The sequence below is a fragment of the Amphibalanus amphitrite genome, unplaced genomic scaffold (genome assembly GCF_019059575.1).
Source record: "Amphibalanus amphitrite isolate SeventyFive unplaced genomic scaffold, NRLGWU_Aamphi_draft 000139F_arrow, whole genome shotgun sequence".
Lineage (NCBI taxonomy): Eukaryota > Metazoa > Arthropoda > Thecostraca > Balanomorpha > Balanidae > Amphibalanus > Amphibalanus amphitrite.
The window spans coordinates 763,255-780,117 of NW_024881634.1; the positions used below are offsets into that span (position 1 = coordinate 763,255).

Here is a 16,863-nt window from a genome sequence, read left to right on the forward strand (position 1 = left end):
GTTATTGCTCGAGTCGTCACTAATCCTAGGGTAAGCACTTGCGTTGTTATTACGAACCTGTTTTAAAGGCCCTGTTTAAGCAAGCAGTTGGTAGAAGTAGCCTACCCCGTTTGGGGACGTTGCTTTACCCTCGAATGGTACGCCCCTCCCCCTCCAAATGTTACGGATGTTGGTGACATATGTACCTGGCCTGGCCTGCTTCGTGATTATCACCAGCTCCATATATGTCTCAATGTCTCGCGTCAGTCATTTAAATGTGATATGGTAATACACAATTGTATGTCACTCATCGTTCTCTGGAATTTGCAGAATGTGTAAGCGTTTGGTTGCAAATATGATGGTCCAGTGCGCCCAAACTCGATCACCAGACGAGCGGCTGAAGTCGTCGGAACGCGACGCATAGTTCTAGATATCGCGCCAAACAGACGCCGTGACCGGCTATTCCGTTGCTGGAACTACCGTTGAGCCATGGCAGGTCTAGCGAGGACTCAGCAGTCCAATAACATACTACCACCAAAGCGGACATTCCCGATAAATATTATGAAATGCCACGCGCAGACTGTCATGTGTTCAGCTATAGACAGTTCTGGGATTTCCGTCAAATATATTGCAAATCAGCTCGCCAGTTGCTGCGTTATAGTGAGCAACGACTTCAAGCACACACAACTCACACAGGCTTCATATAAATAGACATTAGATAGTGATCATCACCAAACGTGCTCACCAAGTTCATAAAGTTCACGAAGTTCAGCCCCACAGCATACAATTGGAATGACGGACATGCTCAACAATAACAAATGCCCGACACCCGAATAGGGCAGTGTGCCAGCCAGTGTAGGACGGCTCGCTCCCGTCACGCCCCCTCCGTTCGATAATTTCCCACAGAAGCCATCCACAGCGCGGCGGTGAAATAACAAAAAAAAAAAAAAAACTGGCGGTACGCACCGTGGGCTCTCTCAGGCGGCCAGCACGGCCGTGCCCGCCGACCAGAGACAGCTAGTGCGGCGGTACCTACCGATCACTGGCGGCCAGCGCGGCAGTGCCCCGCTGCAGCAGCTCCAACATCACCGGATACACGTCCGCGAAGCTGGTGCCACCCTGCGCGCGCACCGCCTGTACGTGGGCGTCCAGCGCTCCCGTCAGCAGCTGGAGCCGCTCTCGCTCGGCGCGGTGCTCGTCGAGCCAGGCCGAGTAGCGGCTCACCGACCAGCTGGCCGTGTGGTGGGGGGAGCGGAGCTCGGGCGGGCCGCGCGCGAACAGCAGGTGCACCACCAGACTGTAGGGCAGCACCTCGCCCAGCGCCGGCGACTGCGCCATGTGCTCCGGCGTCTGCGGGGGCCGAACGGACGGACCGTCAGACAGGGGAGATGGACATGACCGGGAGGTACATACAGTAACACGGGCTTCAATAGCGCACGCATGACTAAACCGGAGGCCATGGATTAATTATTCGGTGCAACACACAAAACCATGTCGGTAGGACAACCAGCTGAGGACAACGAAACGCTGACGGACAAATTTCACCCTTCCCAACTAAAATTTAGGCCGAAATCGAACAGACAAGTGCCATTTTTACTGACAGTGGGACTAATTGCAAGCAATGTTGCCGCACAAAGGCAAACACGATTACGTTAGGGTGACCTGGCCTGACGCAATCGTTTTTGTCCTTGCACGGCAGAATTATGTTGTTGCCAGCGTTACAACTCGACGCCGACTGACCTGGAAGAGTAGCGGTTTGAAGGCGCGCAGCACGCGGTACTCCGTCCCCAGACTGGCCAGCCGTTCACAGAGCGGCGCCACGGCCAGCTCGAGCTGAGCGCAGTCGGCAGCCAGCCGGAGTCGACCGGCAGCACCCACCGGCCGGACCAGAGCCGCGTGACGGACAAACAGCTCGACGGCGCGCCGGCCCAGCTCCAGCTTACTGCGGTAGCAGGGGGGGGGGGGTTAGAGGGGTATGTCGGGTCAGACACAGACCTGGAGTACGGACACGGACCGACAGACGCTGTATACTGAGACCTAGCTCCAGCTTACTATGGCAGCACCGGGAGGGACGGTGAAAGAGGGTAAGGTCGGCCGGTCAGACACGAACAAGGACCGACCGGCACGGCTCCTGCATGGCAGAAAGAGCGAGCCAGTCGTGACCCCAGTGATCCTAATGGACCCTTAAGTTCAAAGGCGTTATGGCCTTCTGAACTGTATAACATGAGCAAGGATTCATCGGACATCCTCTTACCTGGCAGTGATGAGCGGTTTGCAGTTGAACGGTGCTAGGTAGTCGTCCACTGCGCGTGATATGAACGTCTGTAGCTCCTTCATATAGAGCGAACAGTTGGACTCGCCGCCACTCGACTCTTCCTCCCTACATGCAGCCAGACAAGTGACCGTTAGCATCTGCTGACCACCTGCAGACACTAAAAACAATTAACAGCCCACATGCCGGCTGAAGTAAGCTATCCAGGCAGAATCTAAGTTCTGCCGTCTAGGCAATAATAACATAAATCCGCTATAAACAGTATTCGTTCCATGCTTATCACAACTATTCCGACCCCCGTTCGTCCCCAACACCCCCCCCCTCTCCGCCGATGTTACCATATCCCCCCCCGACAACTAGCGCGGCCGCCTCTGTTAACTCACCCGGAGAAGTCCTCGTTGTGCATGGTGAGGATGATGGCCTCGATGGCCTCTGCGATGGAGGTGACCAGCGGCTGGATCCCGCTCCTCATCAAACTCCCGACGCCCTCGAGCGAAGCTAGCACGGCGTCTCGCGCCTCGGCCGCCAGTGTCGGCTGGCCGGCCAGCAGGCGGCGCAGCTGCGCCTCGAACGTCTGTAGCACGTTCACCAGCTGCACGTTGGTCGTCTGACCGGGCGACATCGGGCCTGGGGGCGGAAAAAACATAGCGCAACGGGGTAGGGTCACATCGGACCTGGTCGGGGAGACACAGAGATTATCAGGGCGGATCTGTTTTCTGACAGGAAAGAGAGACAGTAACAATAAAAAGACCGTTACATCGGACCCTAGCCGTAGGGGCATGGGAACAGCGGTCAAATTGGACCAGCGGAGAACACAGATACGGCCAAGGATGCAAGAGGTAGGGGGTGGTCGGACGGTCACAAATAATAAGACGGTCACACAAGCGAGCTATCATCAATATTTATCCCATTATTGGTTCGTTCCATCCAGCGAACGCCGTAGCCCATCCCGACTGTTCACTCACCGATGACCTGGCTGGCGTCTCCGTCCGTCACCAGCAGCTGTTCACACTTGACACAGAACAGCTGCACAGTCTTGGCCACGTTCCGGGCCACCAGCAGGCACAGAGACGGGTCCACGCCCGACACCGTCAGCTCGCTGTAGGGCAGAGGTCAGGTCAGGTCAGGTCAGACACATTCCGGGCCCCGGGCCACCAGGAGGCACAGAGATGGGTCAACGCCCGATACCGTCAGCTCGCTGTGAGGGACAGAGGTCAGGTCAGGCCTGGTCAGGTCAGATCAGGTCACGTCAGCCATGCTCTACCGGTCTGCCAGGTTTCCGCATTACCTATATTGCTTGTTAGAAGACGCATACTAGCACAAAAAAGAATCAATACATACGAGAAACCATGAAAAAACAATAAAATCGCCTCAAACTCACCATCATTACCAGGCATAAAAAACGAACATATTCTCTCTTTCCCCACCAGGCCCGTTTGCTCGCGTTCTGTAAGCACCGTTACCAGTCCCAGCACTGGCGGCGGCGGGCCCACTCACTTGGCGACGGTGCGGACGACGGCGTCAATCTCCTCCCGTGCCGGTACCGTCTCGGCCGAGAACATCAGGTTGACGGGGTCAAACAGCCGACTCAGCGACCGGGACAGGTAGGCGCGCTCAAACGGCGCCAGCGCCTCGCGCAGGCTGCTCTCCGGACTGCCGGGAGAAACGGGGCGGTAAGGCTGGAGCTCGGAGTTAGTGGTAAAGACGCGAGCAATTCGGTATCTACTGACTACCAACATATACTGGACAGTGCCTGGTAGGATAAATTGAGAAGACGCGGTTAATATAAACTTATCAGGAGCTAATCGGTATCTGAGCGGCATTACTATGCGACAAAATAGCAGTTTTTCCAAATGTTTATTGTACTGCACAATTGCAGAGCATTAGGAAAAAAATCCGGGAAAGAACTAAAAGGGCGACATGTGCAAAGTATATATGGCCGGGCGGGATAGCGAGGAAGGAGGAGGCAGACTCACTTGAACTGGGGCTGCCCGTCGGCGGCCGGCGGTGTGGCGAACTGCTGCAGCCGTGTCCACAGGTCCTGGTGGAGCCGTACCAGCTTCGGATACTCACCCTCAAACGCCTGCCGGATGAACGTCTGTCCTGCTCGATAGGGGAGGGGCGGAATGGCGTCAGGAGCGGCGAGGGAGTGAGGGTCCCTACTATTCCTGACCGTACTAGCTACCGTGTGTCTGCCCTGATCGTCCCATTCCTACCTTTTCTAGCCCTTCACTGGTCCTACCCATCATCTTGCCGTCATGGAGTTCTTCTCTCGTTAATTACCACCCATCCTACCGTTAAACACATTGATCTCTTTTCTGTGCCACCTCCCCACTTCCCAAGCCCTGCCGCTGCTCCCGAGAACATTCCCAGCCCCGTCGTTACAAACGCCCATCCCGTCATCAAACATTTTTAACACACTTCAATCCCAATCATCTTTCCAATTCAAATACAAACCACCTCCCAAGCCCTTCACTCATTCCTACTGGCCTGCTCTCCCAAATCCTTTCGCCAGTCCATCTCACCTTCAGCGGCCTTGACGAACTCTGTGCGGATCATGGCTGTGACATCCTGCCAGAATAGTGGCATCAGCTGTGCAGAGCGCACCTCGTCGATAAAACACACCTGGGTTACCGGATCGCGCTTCTTGCTCAGCACCTGAAACACGGGACGGGAGACGTAGAGGGTCGTGGTCATAGCAGATACAGCGAGCGGGGAAGATCCGACGCAATTACAGTCGTGGCTGTTCATCGTCCAGGCTCAAAGCCAGACGCGGGCTGCCTTATTGAGGTCATCCGCAGGACAATCGCGGCTATTTCTGCCTTTAGCTGTTTCTCGTTAGCTGCATAAATAAAAAATAGAGTCAACCTGACGGCTGACGATGACCCAGCGTGTGCACTGTGCAGCCGGCCGTCGCCCCCACCATTACGCGGCTCTGACCGACTCCTCAGTTCTCGGACCCTATCCCCACCTTGTGAATGTGCTGGATCTGTGCGCAGGCGCCGTAGATGTGATCGGCCAGCCGCTCCAGGTTGTTCCACAGCGCGGCGCGGAAGGTGACGGTGTTACTGGGCAGGGCGGCGGCGCCGGGCCGGCCGGCGGCCGTGCCCGGGCCCGATGACGCGGCCAGCACCGACTCGAGTCGCAGGGCGTCGGTGAGTCGCGTCTGCAGCCGGTCCCTGGTGTCAGTAAGCAGGCCGTCCACCGTCGGCTGCAGCGAGCCCAGGCTGTGGCACACCTGCAGGGCCGTGGCCACCTGTCGGCGACGACAGAAAACGGCGGTGTGTACTCACAGATGGCGACATCTAGTTACGAGGAGTTCAGACACTTGCTTAGTCTTTTCGTAATGATCTGTTCGAACGGCGTACTGTCATAAGGAAATGCCATTAAGTGCAGCTGTCTACCCTGCATGAATCGAGTTTCCCATTCAGACAGAAATCCGGAGATCAGCAGGCCGCAACTGGTCTCGGCCACCAGACTTGAGTTATGACATGTGAACGGAGCGCAGAACTGACCTGGGACTGGTTGAGCGACTCCATGCCTCGCTGCAGTAGTCCAGCCGCCTGTTTCTCCACCGACTGGCGGCCGGCGCGGATCTGACGCTGCTCACGCTCGTACACCTCCAGACCGGTCAGGTCCACGTCCGAGACGGTCTCGTCTGACAGAGGGTACGTCACACTCAAATACAGAGGCGCAGACCCTCTCTTACAGACACACATAGTCCGGAGAGATCTACGTCCGAGAGATCTCGACTGGGGAGAATGCGTTTTAATCACAAAAGGGGCAAAGACCCACACAGACACAGACTGGTGACTGGCGAGGTCCATATCTGAGAAGGTCTCCTCGTCTGGGGAGGGGATACAACAGTCAAATACAGGGCGCAGTCCCTGACAGGTCTCAGTTCGCGGAGCGGATCTTACCTCACCCCACCCTACCATGTCCCTGCAGCTCGTTTCCGCCGCCTCTCTTACCGAGTTCGCTGAGCGTCTTGGCCGCTTTGGTGATATCCCTCAGCCCTCCGCGCAGCTGCGCCTGCAGCCGGCGGCTGAGCTGCTGCAGCCGGATCAGACGGCGCAGCATGTCGCAGGCGGCGTGCAGTCGGGAGAGCATCACACTCTGGGAGGCGATCTTCAGGTACGGCTCTTCGACCCGCGACCGGAGCCGCTCCACGGCCGCCAGCAGTGCCTGCCGACAGAAACGGACCGACGGGGACGGTCAGAGCACAAACTGAGGCGATACTTACATCGGATGTGATAATTACCACATGTATCATTATATAGAAGCCAACATGACCGAACGAATGGCAGCTCGTTCGCTTACGGCTCTTGGCGGTACCGACCTGAATCTTGGCCAGCATGGTCTGCAGCACGTCATCGAGCGTTCCGGTTCCGCTGGCCTGTGACAGAAGGTCCTCGTAGTGTTCGTTCACCTGATCGGCGATCTCAGAGTCCAGCAGCGCGATACCTGCCACAGGGGAGCGGAGAGAAGACGGAGATGTCAAAATCGTACACAAGGTAGATGGAAGGTGGTGGCGAGCCGTGTGACAGGGAGGGCTGTAGCACGGGCAAGCGGTGCGTGAACGCTGATCAGGGGTGGGGTGAGGGGGCCCGCCGCTGCAGCGGCGGGACAGCGCGCTGGCAGTATTTCCGCTTCAATGATTCAAGGTGATTCGTTTTTTAGGAATCTTTTTATGAAGAAATCTTACTTCACTGAGCATTGCCTGGGCTGAGATAACCTGCAATACCCACATGTGAAGCAGCTTCACAAAGCATAAGTTCATGTAGGATATGCTGGCCCGCCTCCTATCCCGAGCGGCGCCGGAAAGGGTGTCAGCTAACGATTTGGTTTTGTGGGACAGCGTCTTCTACTCAGCGCTCCCTTTGAGTGATGTGAGCCAGTGTTTGCTGCTTACCTGTGGCCATAATGTGTCTACCTGCTCACCTTTAGTGATGTGCGTCAGCTGCTCATCTTTAGTAATGTGCGCTAGCTACTCCTCACCTTTAGTGATGTGCGCCAGCTCCTCACCTTTAGTGATGAGTGGCAGCCGCTCAACTTTAGTGATGAGCGGCAGCTGCTCACGTTAAGTGATGTGCGCCAGCTGCTCACCTTTAGTGATGTGTGCCACTGCCAGCACCTTTAGTGATGTGCGCCAGCTGGTCACCTGTTTAGTGATGTGGGCCAGCTGCTCACCTTTAGTGATGTTCGCCAGCTGCTCACCTTTAGTGATGTGTGCTAGCTGCTCACCTTTAGTGATGTTCGCCAGCTGCTCACCTTTAGTGATGTGCGCTAGCTGCTCACCTTTAGTGATGTTCGCCAGCTGCTCACCTTTAGTGATGTGTGCCAGCTGCTCGGAAAGCGCCGCCGACTGGAGCAGCGTGCTCGCCTCCCGGTTAACATCAAAGTCGGCGGACAGAAACCGGCTGTACGCTCCTGAAACATGTGTCATGGTCAGCAGTCAGCACACTGTAGCTGAGTGGTGGTTTGTCATGGGCCTGTCCATGACCACTAACCAGCTCCGTTTGATTTCCTGCTGGCTCAGACTGCATCAATGCATCCATCCAAAACATAAAAGCCAAAATTTCTAACAAAAATACAAATCTGAAAATGTAAGCCAGCATGGCTGATACTATCCTAATAACCAAGTTCTCACGTCCACTTGACTGTTAAACAGCTAAGCTTCTTAGTGCTGCTAAGACTCAAACCACATTGCACTGATTGTACTCATTAGTTATTACTCAATTTTGGCTTCTATGCTATAGGCATAATGATCCTTTACAGTTGGCAATGAGGTACAGGTACAGACACAGCAGATACAGGGAAGGATCAAACCACATAAATACTTTATCATATGGAGGATAAAAAAGAAGTGTTTGAACTGGCACACAGATGACACGAGCTTGAAAGTCTTACCATCATCTTGAAGAGTCCTCAGAACAGCAGGTTCATCTTCCATGATGGAGCCTGTGAAGTATACACATTTATAATATTTTTGTATTGTGAAGGGTCTGTCTCCAGGACAGAGCATATATCATCACTCAGCCTGTCTGGCCAGCAGCACTACTGTGTGGGTTCAGTCTGTCGGAATCTTGGATTCAGCAGTGCCAGGAAACTTACTGGAAGATCACCCTAAATCAAGCACCCCATGGACAATTTGGACATGCCATAGACCAAGGTCTAACAAGTAACAGGAGCTCCTAATAAGGCTAGACAAGGAGTTTCAAGCACAGAAAACTAGCAGCGAACACATGACTTGGTTTGAGAAGTTTGACTTTATTTCATAACAAACTATAAAGGTACTCTGTGCAGTGTGCAACTGGGCAGGCAGGGCAATAGGTACAAGTCTTTGTCAGGAGGGAAGGCATCCTTTGCATTTTTATTAAAGTCAATGTAATGTAAGGTGAGCTGAAGTAAAGTGAAAGTACCTAACATTTAGTTGACCAACAATTCTCATGGTTCTTTTATTGATGCAGGGGCACACAGCCAATTCAAGAAAACATCTTTACTTTAATGACTACAGACATGCTCATTGCTCATTGCTCAGCATCTGTGCAAGATGAAATTTCTTGATAATTTTCATTTTAACTTAGGTCTTATTACATAGGCAGCCCAGGCCTTAGCTTGGGTAGACCATGGGGATCAAGATAGGTAGGTGTAAGCCATAAGGTACCTACCTATGAAGTCCAGTGAATATGAAGTCCAGGTTGAAGTGGTAGGTTATAGGAATTGGTAGGATGTAGGTTGGTATGGTAGGTTATAGATTGGTAGGTTGTAGGGGTGTCCATGTAGGTTGTAGGTTGGTAGGTTGCAGGTCATTTATATGTTAGTAGGTACAGTTACGTTTTTTTAAAATAAATTTTGTCCGAACCTTTGGATTGAAAGGATTCACAAGGACAGAGCCACCGCTAAGCGAAGCTTGTTGTGATGACCCTGTCCTCTACCCTCCGATCGCGCAATTCCAGTTCTATGGCAGAATTTAGAGTCCAAAGTTTAATGTGCGCACATAGCCGCGCACCGCCAGTCCCCTCACTGACTTCGCCTGGCTACGGCCTGCCATCAACCGCAACCATACCTGTCAGGAGGCCCATAAATGTCAAGCGCCCGTCGTGCTTCGAACCCAGACTGTTGTAACCGGGAACGAGTGCTCTCACCACGCGGAGTCCAACGCTCTACCAACTGAGATACGGGACCGGCTGGATTGTTTGCTTTTGGTTAGATTGTTTTTAATCTACCTACTTGGACTTCATCTTCACATTTACCAACGTAAAACGTTATCGATGGTGTAACAGGGTGTAACTTCACGGTGAACAACGTCTAACGGGCAACAGTGAATTTCTCTCCTCAGCTGATTAACATTCTGCTAATAATTATTTGCAGGATAGGTTGGTTGGTTTGGGTAATATTGATATCCATTATCCGGTGGACGCGGTGGACCAAGTGCTAACCGGAAGTCTCACGCTGTTCCAAGCGGTCAGGCAGCGGCAATGCCACATGCATTGCCCGGGAGCAGGATAGGTCAAGAGGTAGCTTTTTTAACCTTCACTCAATATACCCTGTTTTTAACCTACCTATTTTACTTACCGTTGCGTGCAAATTCGTGCAATAATCCAAATCACACGCAAGAGTGCATGCGCTTTGTTTGTCTGATGTGCGTCATTTACGAAACTTGTTGACATTTCACTTATCCTATTTTTTAGCCTCCGAGCAAAATCACAAACAGCTTGTAAATGATCATTGAAATGGCAGTGCTTGATAAAAATAGTTTTTCATCGTTACTATTTATGTTTACGTTATCAAATTGCTTAAATATCCTTACATTGATCGTAGAAGCTCTTCTCCTAAATTTACCCCGCGTTCGCAGTCTCCCGGACGACGAAGGTTCTACGCCGTGCGGCCAATCTCGTTCGAGGTCGGCGGGGGCTGGGCCGCGGTTTTCGAATGTTATTGGCCGGACGACGTTTACGTCGTCCGTACGTCGAGACTGGGCAAAATAAGTGACTTTTTGGCTCCGCGTCCAGTGGCGGCGAAAGGTATTCTAGGATAGGGGTGCAAACGATATTGAAGCGCCCCTTCCCGCTGGGCGCCCCCCAAACGATGTGCTCGCCAGCCGCACGTAAGTAGGTACTGGTCCTACGCACCGGACAGCTGCACGCGCAGACCCCACGGGCTCGCCAGCTGCTCACACTGGTCCCACGGACCGTCGGCTGCACGCGCACGCCGCCTCGGCTCGCCAGCCGCACGTAAGTACTGGTCCCACGGACCGCACAGCTGCACGCGCAGACCCCACGGGCTCGCCAGCTGCTCACACCGGTCCCACGGACCGTCGGCTGCACGCGCACGCCACCTCGGCTCGCCAGCCGCACGTAAGTACTGGTCCCACGGACCGCACAGCTGCACGCGCAGACCCCACGGGCTCGCCAGCTGCTCACACCGGTCCCTCGGACCGTCGCACAGTAGGCCGGCCGGCCGCCAGGAGCGCTAGAAATGCCGAAAAATGAAACGTGCTCAGGGTGCAAAAAATTAATACCCACAGACTCGAAATTGATCATAGGATACGATGCCGTGCCGTGAATAAGTATGAGACCGATGTCACGGCCAATATTCAGCTCCGAACACAGTCTAACTGACGGTTAGGGAATGAAGCGGCTATCTGAACGATTTCGACTAGATTTTGAATTGCTCTTTTCTCATGAATGAACATCTTATTGGTGAAAATAAACGACTGCACATGATGCACACGGTTATTGTGATCATGTTCATAACCAATTTCATTGGGCTCACTCATCTGATTGCACTCTAAATAGTGAGTTTGCAACATGTTGCAGACATCTACATAAGCTTATATTCAATTAGACTTATATAAAAACGTTATTTTTGGCACCTAATTCTGACGGCATAATAAGATTGGGCAAGTGTTGTACTTTCGAACCGTTGTCGATTTTTTCTGCTTTTCGCTGCTAGTTTAGGAGCTATACTGGCATTTGCTGGGGTATTTTTATACCATCTGGTTGGGAGAGGGGTAGTGAACGTCCTTAGCCTATAACTTGCGAACAAATGGTCGCAGCGAGATGCGCATGGCAGCGATCGAAAGGTCTCAACAAGATGTGTTCGATTAGCATTTAAAACTTGTTTTAACCCGGCATTTGCTGGGGTATTTTCATAACACCACTTGCTGGGGGGGGGGGGGGGCCGTCAGACGTCCCCAGCCCATAACTCGAGAACGGTTAGTCGCAGCGGGACAGGCGAGGCGGCAAACGAAAGCTCTAAACAAGACGCATCTGATGAATACTTAAATTTGGTTCTCAGGTCAAACTTGAGGTCAAGGTCAGGTCAAAGGTAAAAAATAGGGGTTTTCATTTTGGGCCCCAGAGACCGAACTACCGACAGCAGCGAGCTCAAAATTTCTTGGCATGTGCCCAAAAGATGTAAGAAAAGTCTCATTGTGTCTAAAGCGAATTGGAGCACAGGTCAAGGTCAAGGTCAGGTCACCAAAGGTCACACAAAGTCGAATTTTCAAAATAACATTTAAATACCGTGTGACACATGTTTTTGGGGTAGTTTTGGACGTAGAACACGATGGTGGCAAGAATTTGGAGATTTGACCCCCGCAAAATGGTGAAAAAGTGAAAAAAGGGGTTAAAAATTCGAAATTTTCAAAATTCAAAATTTTGAATTCAAAACATGCTATCTGATGCAGTTTTATCTCAGGATTCCAAAAATGTCTTTTGTTTTGCTCTACGACCCCTATAAGTACCAAAAATTTGAGTTTGAAAAATGAAATTGGATATTTTGTTACTTTTTGCGCCCTCTATAGCAACCAAATATTGAGCTACGGACTTGAAATTTTGCATGCTGATTCTTCTTTTGATGCCCGAGGACAACTTGTCTCATTTTTTTGAAAAATTCAAATTTTTGAAAAAATCAAATTTTTCTCAAAATTTGGTTTGACATTTTGGACCCCTAAAACTCAATATTTTGAAAATCCGAGATAACCATCTTGTAGAAAATTCAATTTTCTATCGTTTGAGCCCTGAAAATTGCAAATTGCTTCATTTATATATCCTACAATAGGCAGGGGAGGGTCGATGCGAAGCCTTATATTCGCGATGGTGCAAAAACGGGGATGCGCATCGCGCTGAACTTTACAATAGCTTCTACAGGGGCATATTGTGATCGTATTCATAACCGAATTCATTGGGATCACTCACTTGATCCTATATATAGTAAGCTTGCAGCATGTTTCAAAAATATCAGAGGACATATTAAGGATACATTGAATTATATTTTTTTCAAACATGTGATTTCGTGCACCTAATTCTGACGGCATAATAAGATTGCGCTGGTGTTGTAGTTTCCAACCGTAGTCGATTTCTTCTGCTTTTCCCTGCTAGTTTAAGAAATATAGCCTTCAATATGAGGGGTTCTATATCCTACAACAGGCAGGGGAGGGTCGATGCGAAACATTATTTTCGCGACAGTGCAAAAACGGGGTTGCCCAGCGCGCTGAACTTTACAATAGCTTCTACAGGGGCATGTTGTGATCGTATTCATAAACGAATTCATTGGGATCACTCACTTGATCCTATAAAAAGTGAGCTTGCAGCATTTTTCAAAAATATTAGAGAAAATACTAAGGATACATTGAGTTACATTTCTTTCAAACATGTGATTTCGGGCACCTAATTATGACGGCATAGTAAGATTGGGCTAGTGTTGTACTTTCCAACCGTAGTCGATTTTTTCTGCTTTTCCCTGCTAGTTTAAGAAATATAGCCTTCAATATGAGGGTTTCTATATCCTACAACAGGCAGGGGAGGGTCGATGCGAAACCTTATTTTCGCGACAGTGCAAAAACGGGGATGCCCAGCGCTCTGAACTTTACAATACCTTCTACAGGGGCATATTGTGATCGTATTCATAACCGAATTCATTGGGATCACTCACTTGATCCTATATATAGTAAGCTTGCAGCAGGTTTCAAAAATATTAGAGGAAATATTAAAGATGTATTAAATTATACGTTTATAAAAATGTAACTTCGGGCACCTAATTTTGACGGTATAAAAAGATTGGGCTAGTGTTACACTTTCCAACCGTAGTCGATTTTGTATGCTTTTCCCTGCTAGTTTAAGAAATATATCCTTCAATATGAGGGGTTCTATATCCTACAACAGGCAGGGGAGGGTCGATGCGAAGCCTCGACCCTCCGATGCGAAGCCTCGACCCTCAGATAGAGAGAGAGAGAGAGAGAGAGAGAGAGAGAGAGAGAGAGAGAGAGAGAGAGAGAGAGAGAGAGAGAGAGAGAGAGAGAGAGAGAGAAAGAGAGAGAGAGAGAGAGAGAGAGAGAGAGAGAGAGAGAGAGAGAGAGAGAAAGAGAGAGAGAGAGAGAGAGAGAGAGAGAGAGAGAGAGAGAGAGAGAGACAGGGAGACAGGGAGACAGGGAGACAGGGAGACAGAGAGACAGAGAGACAGAGAGACAGAGAGACAGAGAGACAGAGAGACAGAGAGACAGAGAGACAGAGAGACAGAGAGACAGAGAGACAGAGAGACAGAGAGACAGAGAGACAGAGAGACAGAGAGAGAGAGAGAGAGAGAGAGAGAGAGAGAGAGAGAGAGAGAGAGAGAGAGAGAGAGAGAGAGAGAGAGAGAGAAGATTGTATCCTTGACCAATTCATGTGTCGGTCATTAATGGAGAAACTGTGAGTGCCGGGAAGTGTGTTAAAATCTTACCAGGAATGACGCCTTTTGAACTCCTCAGTAAACTAAGTGCAGTGTATGCAAATTGCAACATGCATGCATGCATGGTATTAGAAGTCTTGAATTTACATCTTATTGGTGTGGTATCTCGCTAAACGTTGTAAATGAAATGTTTTCACAGTCAGTTGAACGATAACTCGAGCGCAAATAATTTCCAGCGCTCCTGGCGGCCGCCCGGCCCACTGTGCGTCGGCTGCACGCGCACGCCGCACCGGCTCGCCAGCCGCACGTAAGTAGGTACTGGTCCTACGGACTGGACAGCTGCACGCGCAGACCCCACGGGCTCGCCAGCTGCTCACACCATTCCCACGGACCGCCAGTGACATGTACAGGCCCCCTGGGCCCACCAGCCGCATACACGCGGCACAAGGACCACTGCTGTCCCGGCACCGCACGTCTTCTTCGGACCGGCCAACCCACTTCATGGTCTAACGTCTCGCCGTCACATAAGAGTAGGAATGGAGCAGCTCAGTCCGGCCAGCCAACGCCCGGCCCTGCCACTGGAACGGAATAAATGCCGCCCCCTCATTGCCGGGCGCCCAAGGAGAATGAATGTTACACATCAACACCAATATGCCTCCCAGTGAAATGCATTATGAATGTCGCCTTTCGACGCCGGTAGGCGCCCCAGACACCAGTGGATTTACTGCCGCCTTAAAACACCGATAGGCACCTCAGTGAAGCGAATGCCGGCCTATACCACCGATAAGCGCCCCGGATGAATAAATACCACCCGTCAACGCCGATAGGCGCCTCAGTGAAATTAATGCCGCCCCAATCTCCGATAGGCTCCCCAGGTGATACATGTCGCCCATCAACACCAAGGGCGCCCCATTTAAATGAATACCGCCCTTCAACACTGGCAGACGCCCTAGTGGAATGAATGCCGCCCCACAATGCCGATGGCCGTCCCTGCACTGGAAAATCAGTTTCGCCCCTATACAGGCGCCCATAGAAGTTTGCAGAGTGCTATTCCTGGTCATAATCATCTCCCAAGTATAAAAAAACGCAAAATACGCCCTAGCACTAGGGGTGTAACCGCCCATACGGACAGTGCAATTTTACAGGCCCCAATCTCGGACCTCCCTTAACATTCATATGTTGTAAACGGCAAACCGCCCCCGATAAATGTTACACAAACTAATTTCCTCTCGCATATCGGCCATCAGGCGCCCCTTTTTGTCGCATGGAGCCTGCAACGCTATAAGCCCTCATATGTTCGTGTTGGCGTTCGGAGGCTATCGCCTTCAAAGACGTCTCCATAAATGTTTCTTTTTCGTCCCACACACAGGCGCCCCTCTTTCGCATGCAGGCGCCCCTCTTCCGCATGGCGCGCTTCTCGAGTGGCTGCGCCCTCCTAGCCTTTATCGCCTGGCAAGATTATATTCGACAGGGTCGGCAGCATCTGCCTTTGTTTCAGATAAGGATGCCCTCCACTCTTCAGCATATCAAAAGATACTTTTCCCACGTCATTGCCACCCTCTTCGTGTCACAAGTGCCTTTATCATTTGCGGTGTCGCACTGCTCAGCTTTATGGCTGCCGCACCTCTTAACTTCCTGCCTCCTCTACAGATTTTCGAGGCGCCCCTTTCCATAGCTTTAGGGTGCAGCTGCCCCCCTTGCCCCCCTGCTTCCGCCGCCACTGTCCGCGTCTTCTAATGATGTTTTGGCTTCAGCTGGGGCTCGGGACTGCAAAGATCATCGGAATGTCCTCGGCACTTCGGCAATGAGGATTGATTGGGGCTGGGAGTGGTGAGATGATAGGAAGGAGGCCGGACGGTGGACCCAGCGTGTTAAACCTTGAAGGACTTATCGGCTTCCTACACACGGCTCTGGCCTCTGGTGGGGCGGGGGCAGAAGGAGCCGGGTGGCAGAACACCGAGAAGGCTGGGGGGTGGGGTGGGGGGAAGGGGTGGAGCTCACTCGCCCTCGCACACGGGCAGGGGCGCGGGAACTACTTTCCGACTGGGGGGGGGGGGGGGGGGGCGCACCATAATAGAGATTAACCTAGGGTACCCCCAAATCTAGTTTTATCACCGGTTTTAGGCCACTTATTTTTCACCTCTCGGCTTTTTCAACAAAAAAAGAAAACATTTGCAAAAAAGTGTGGTATTCCGTCTCAAAGCTGTGGGGGCACCGCCCCCACGGCCCCAGAGTTGGGGGGCAAGCTGCCCCCACTGCCCCCTCCCCCCGGCTCCCGCGCCTATGCACACGGGTTTGTCTTGCGCCTTATTGAGCTATAGAGGGCCCCGCGGGAAAAAAAAACGAGTGTGTAAGCCATTAGAGACGCATGCGATTGGAACATGCCCGATTTAAAGGTCTCCTAAGGTCAAATGGTGACCTCTGAGGCCAACCGTCAAGTCTCTGAGGCCAACCGTCAAGTCTCTGAGGCCAACCGTCAAGTCTGAGGTCACCGTCTGAGGTCACGTCTGAGGTCAGGTCAAGTGCCCCAAGGTAAATTTTAGGTTTATGGCGAATGTTTTGCCAAAAATGATCGTATAGCCGCGGTTTTAGTGGCATGATGAGGTCATGATAAGACCTGACCTCACTGCCCCACGTCACAAATAACAAAGAATCCGGAGATACAGACATAACGAACTGCATAACATTATGGTTCCTACTGTCGAGCAATTCATCAAGTAGCAGTTCTTGCAAATCCCTGGGAAATAACCTGCGGTAGGTTTGACACAATCTCAAAGCTTTTCTAGGCTTAACTTAGCCTGGTGACTTTAAGTGACCTTGAAACAAAATTTTACCAAGGAATGCAAAACGAATGTGTCATTACTCATTAACCATGCCAATTTTAGCCGCATGACACAACGATTTTCTCTATAAATGTGATAATAAATCTTACATTT

At 51.4% G+C, this 16,863-nt stretch overlaps 1 protein-coding gene across 5 annotated transcripts; it reads right to left on the minus strand.

The window, feature by feature from the left end:
* Positions 1–587: 587 nt before the first annotated feature.
* LOC122382411 (conserved oligomeric Golgi complex subunit 5-like) lies at positions 588–9,898 on the minus strand. 5 transcript variants are annotated; one of them, XM_043367685.1, is made up of 15 exons: positions 9,830–9,898; positions 8,162–8,212; positions 7,577–7,681; positions 6,591–6,715; positions 6,223–6,436; positions 5,767–5,909; positions 5,223–5,507; positions 4,777–4,909; positions 4,228–4,354; positions 3,749–3,904; positions 3,217–3,350; positions 2,635–2,878; positions 2,234–2,359; positions 1,720–1,921; positions 588–1,329 (listed from the first exon to the last, which is right to left on the minus strand). In XM_043367685.1, exons 2-15 carry the CDS (start codon positions 8,202–8,204, stop codon positions 1,012–1,014), a joined length of 2,355 nt encoding a protein of 784 aa, XP_043223620.1. In that variant the 5' UTR covers positions 8,205–8,212; positions 9,830–9,898; the 3' UTR covers positions 588–1,011. The 5 variants fall into 5 exon arrangements, with proteins under 5 accessions (XP_043223620.1, XP_043223621.1, XP_043223619.1 ...); XM_043367686.1 differs by having other exon boundaries at positions 9,817–9,870; XM_043367684.1 differs by lacking the exon at positions 9,830–9,898 and having other exon boundaries at positions 8,162–8,215.
* Between the last annotated feature and the right edge of the window lie 6,965 nt (positions 9,899–16,863).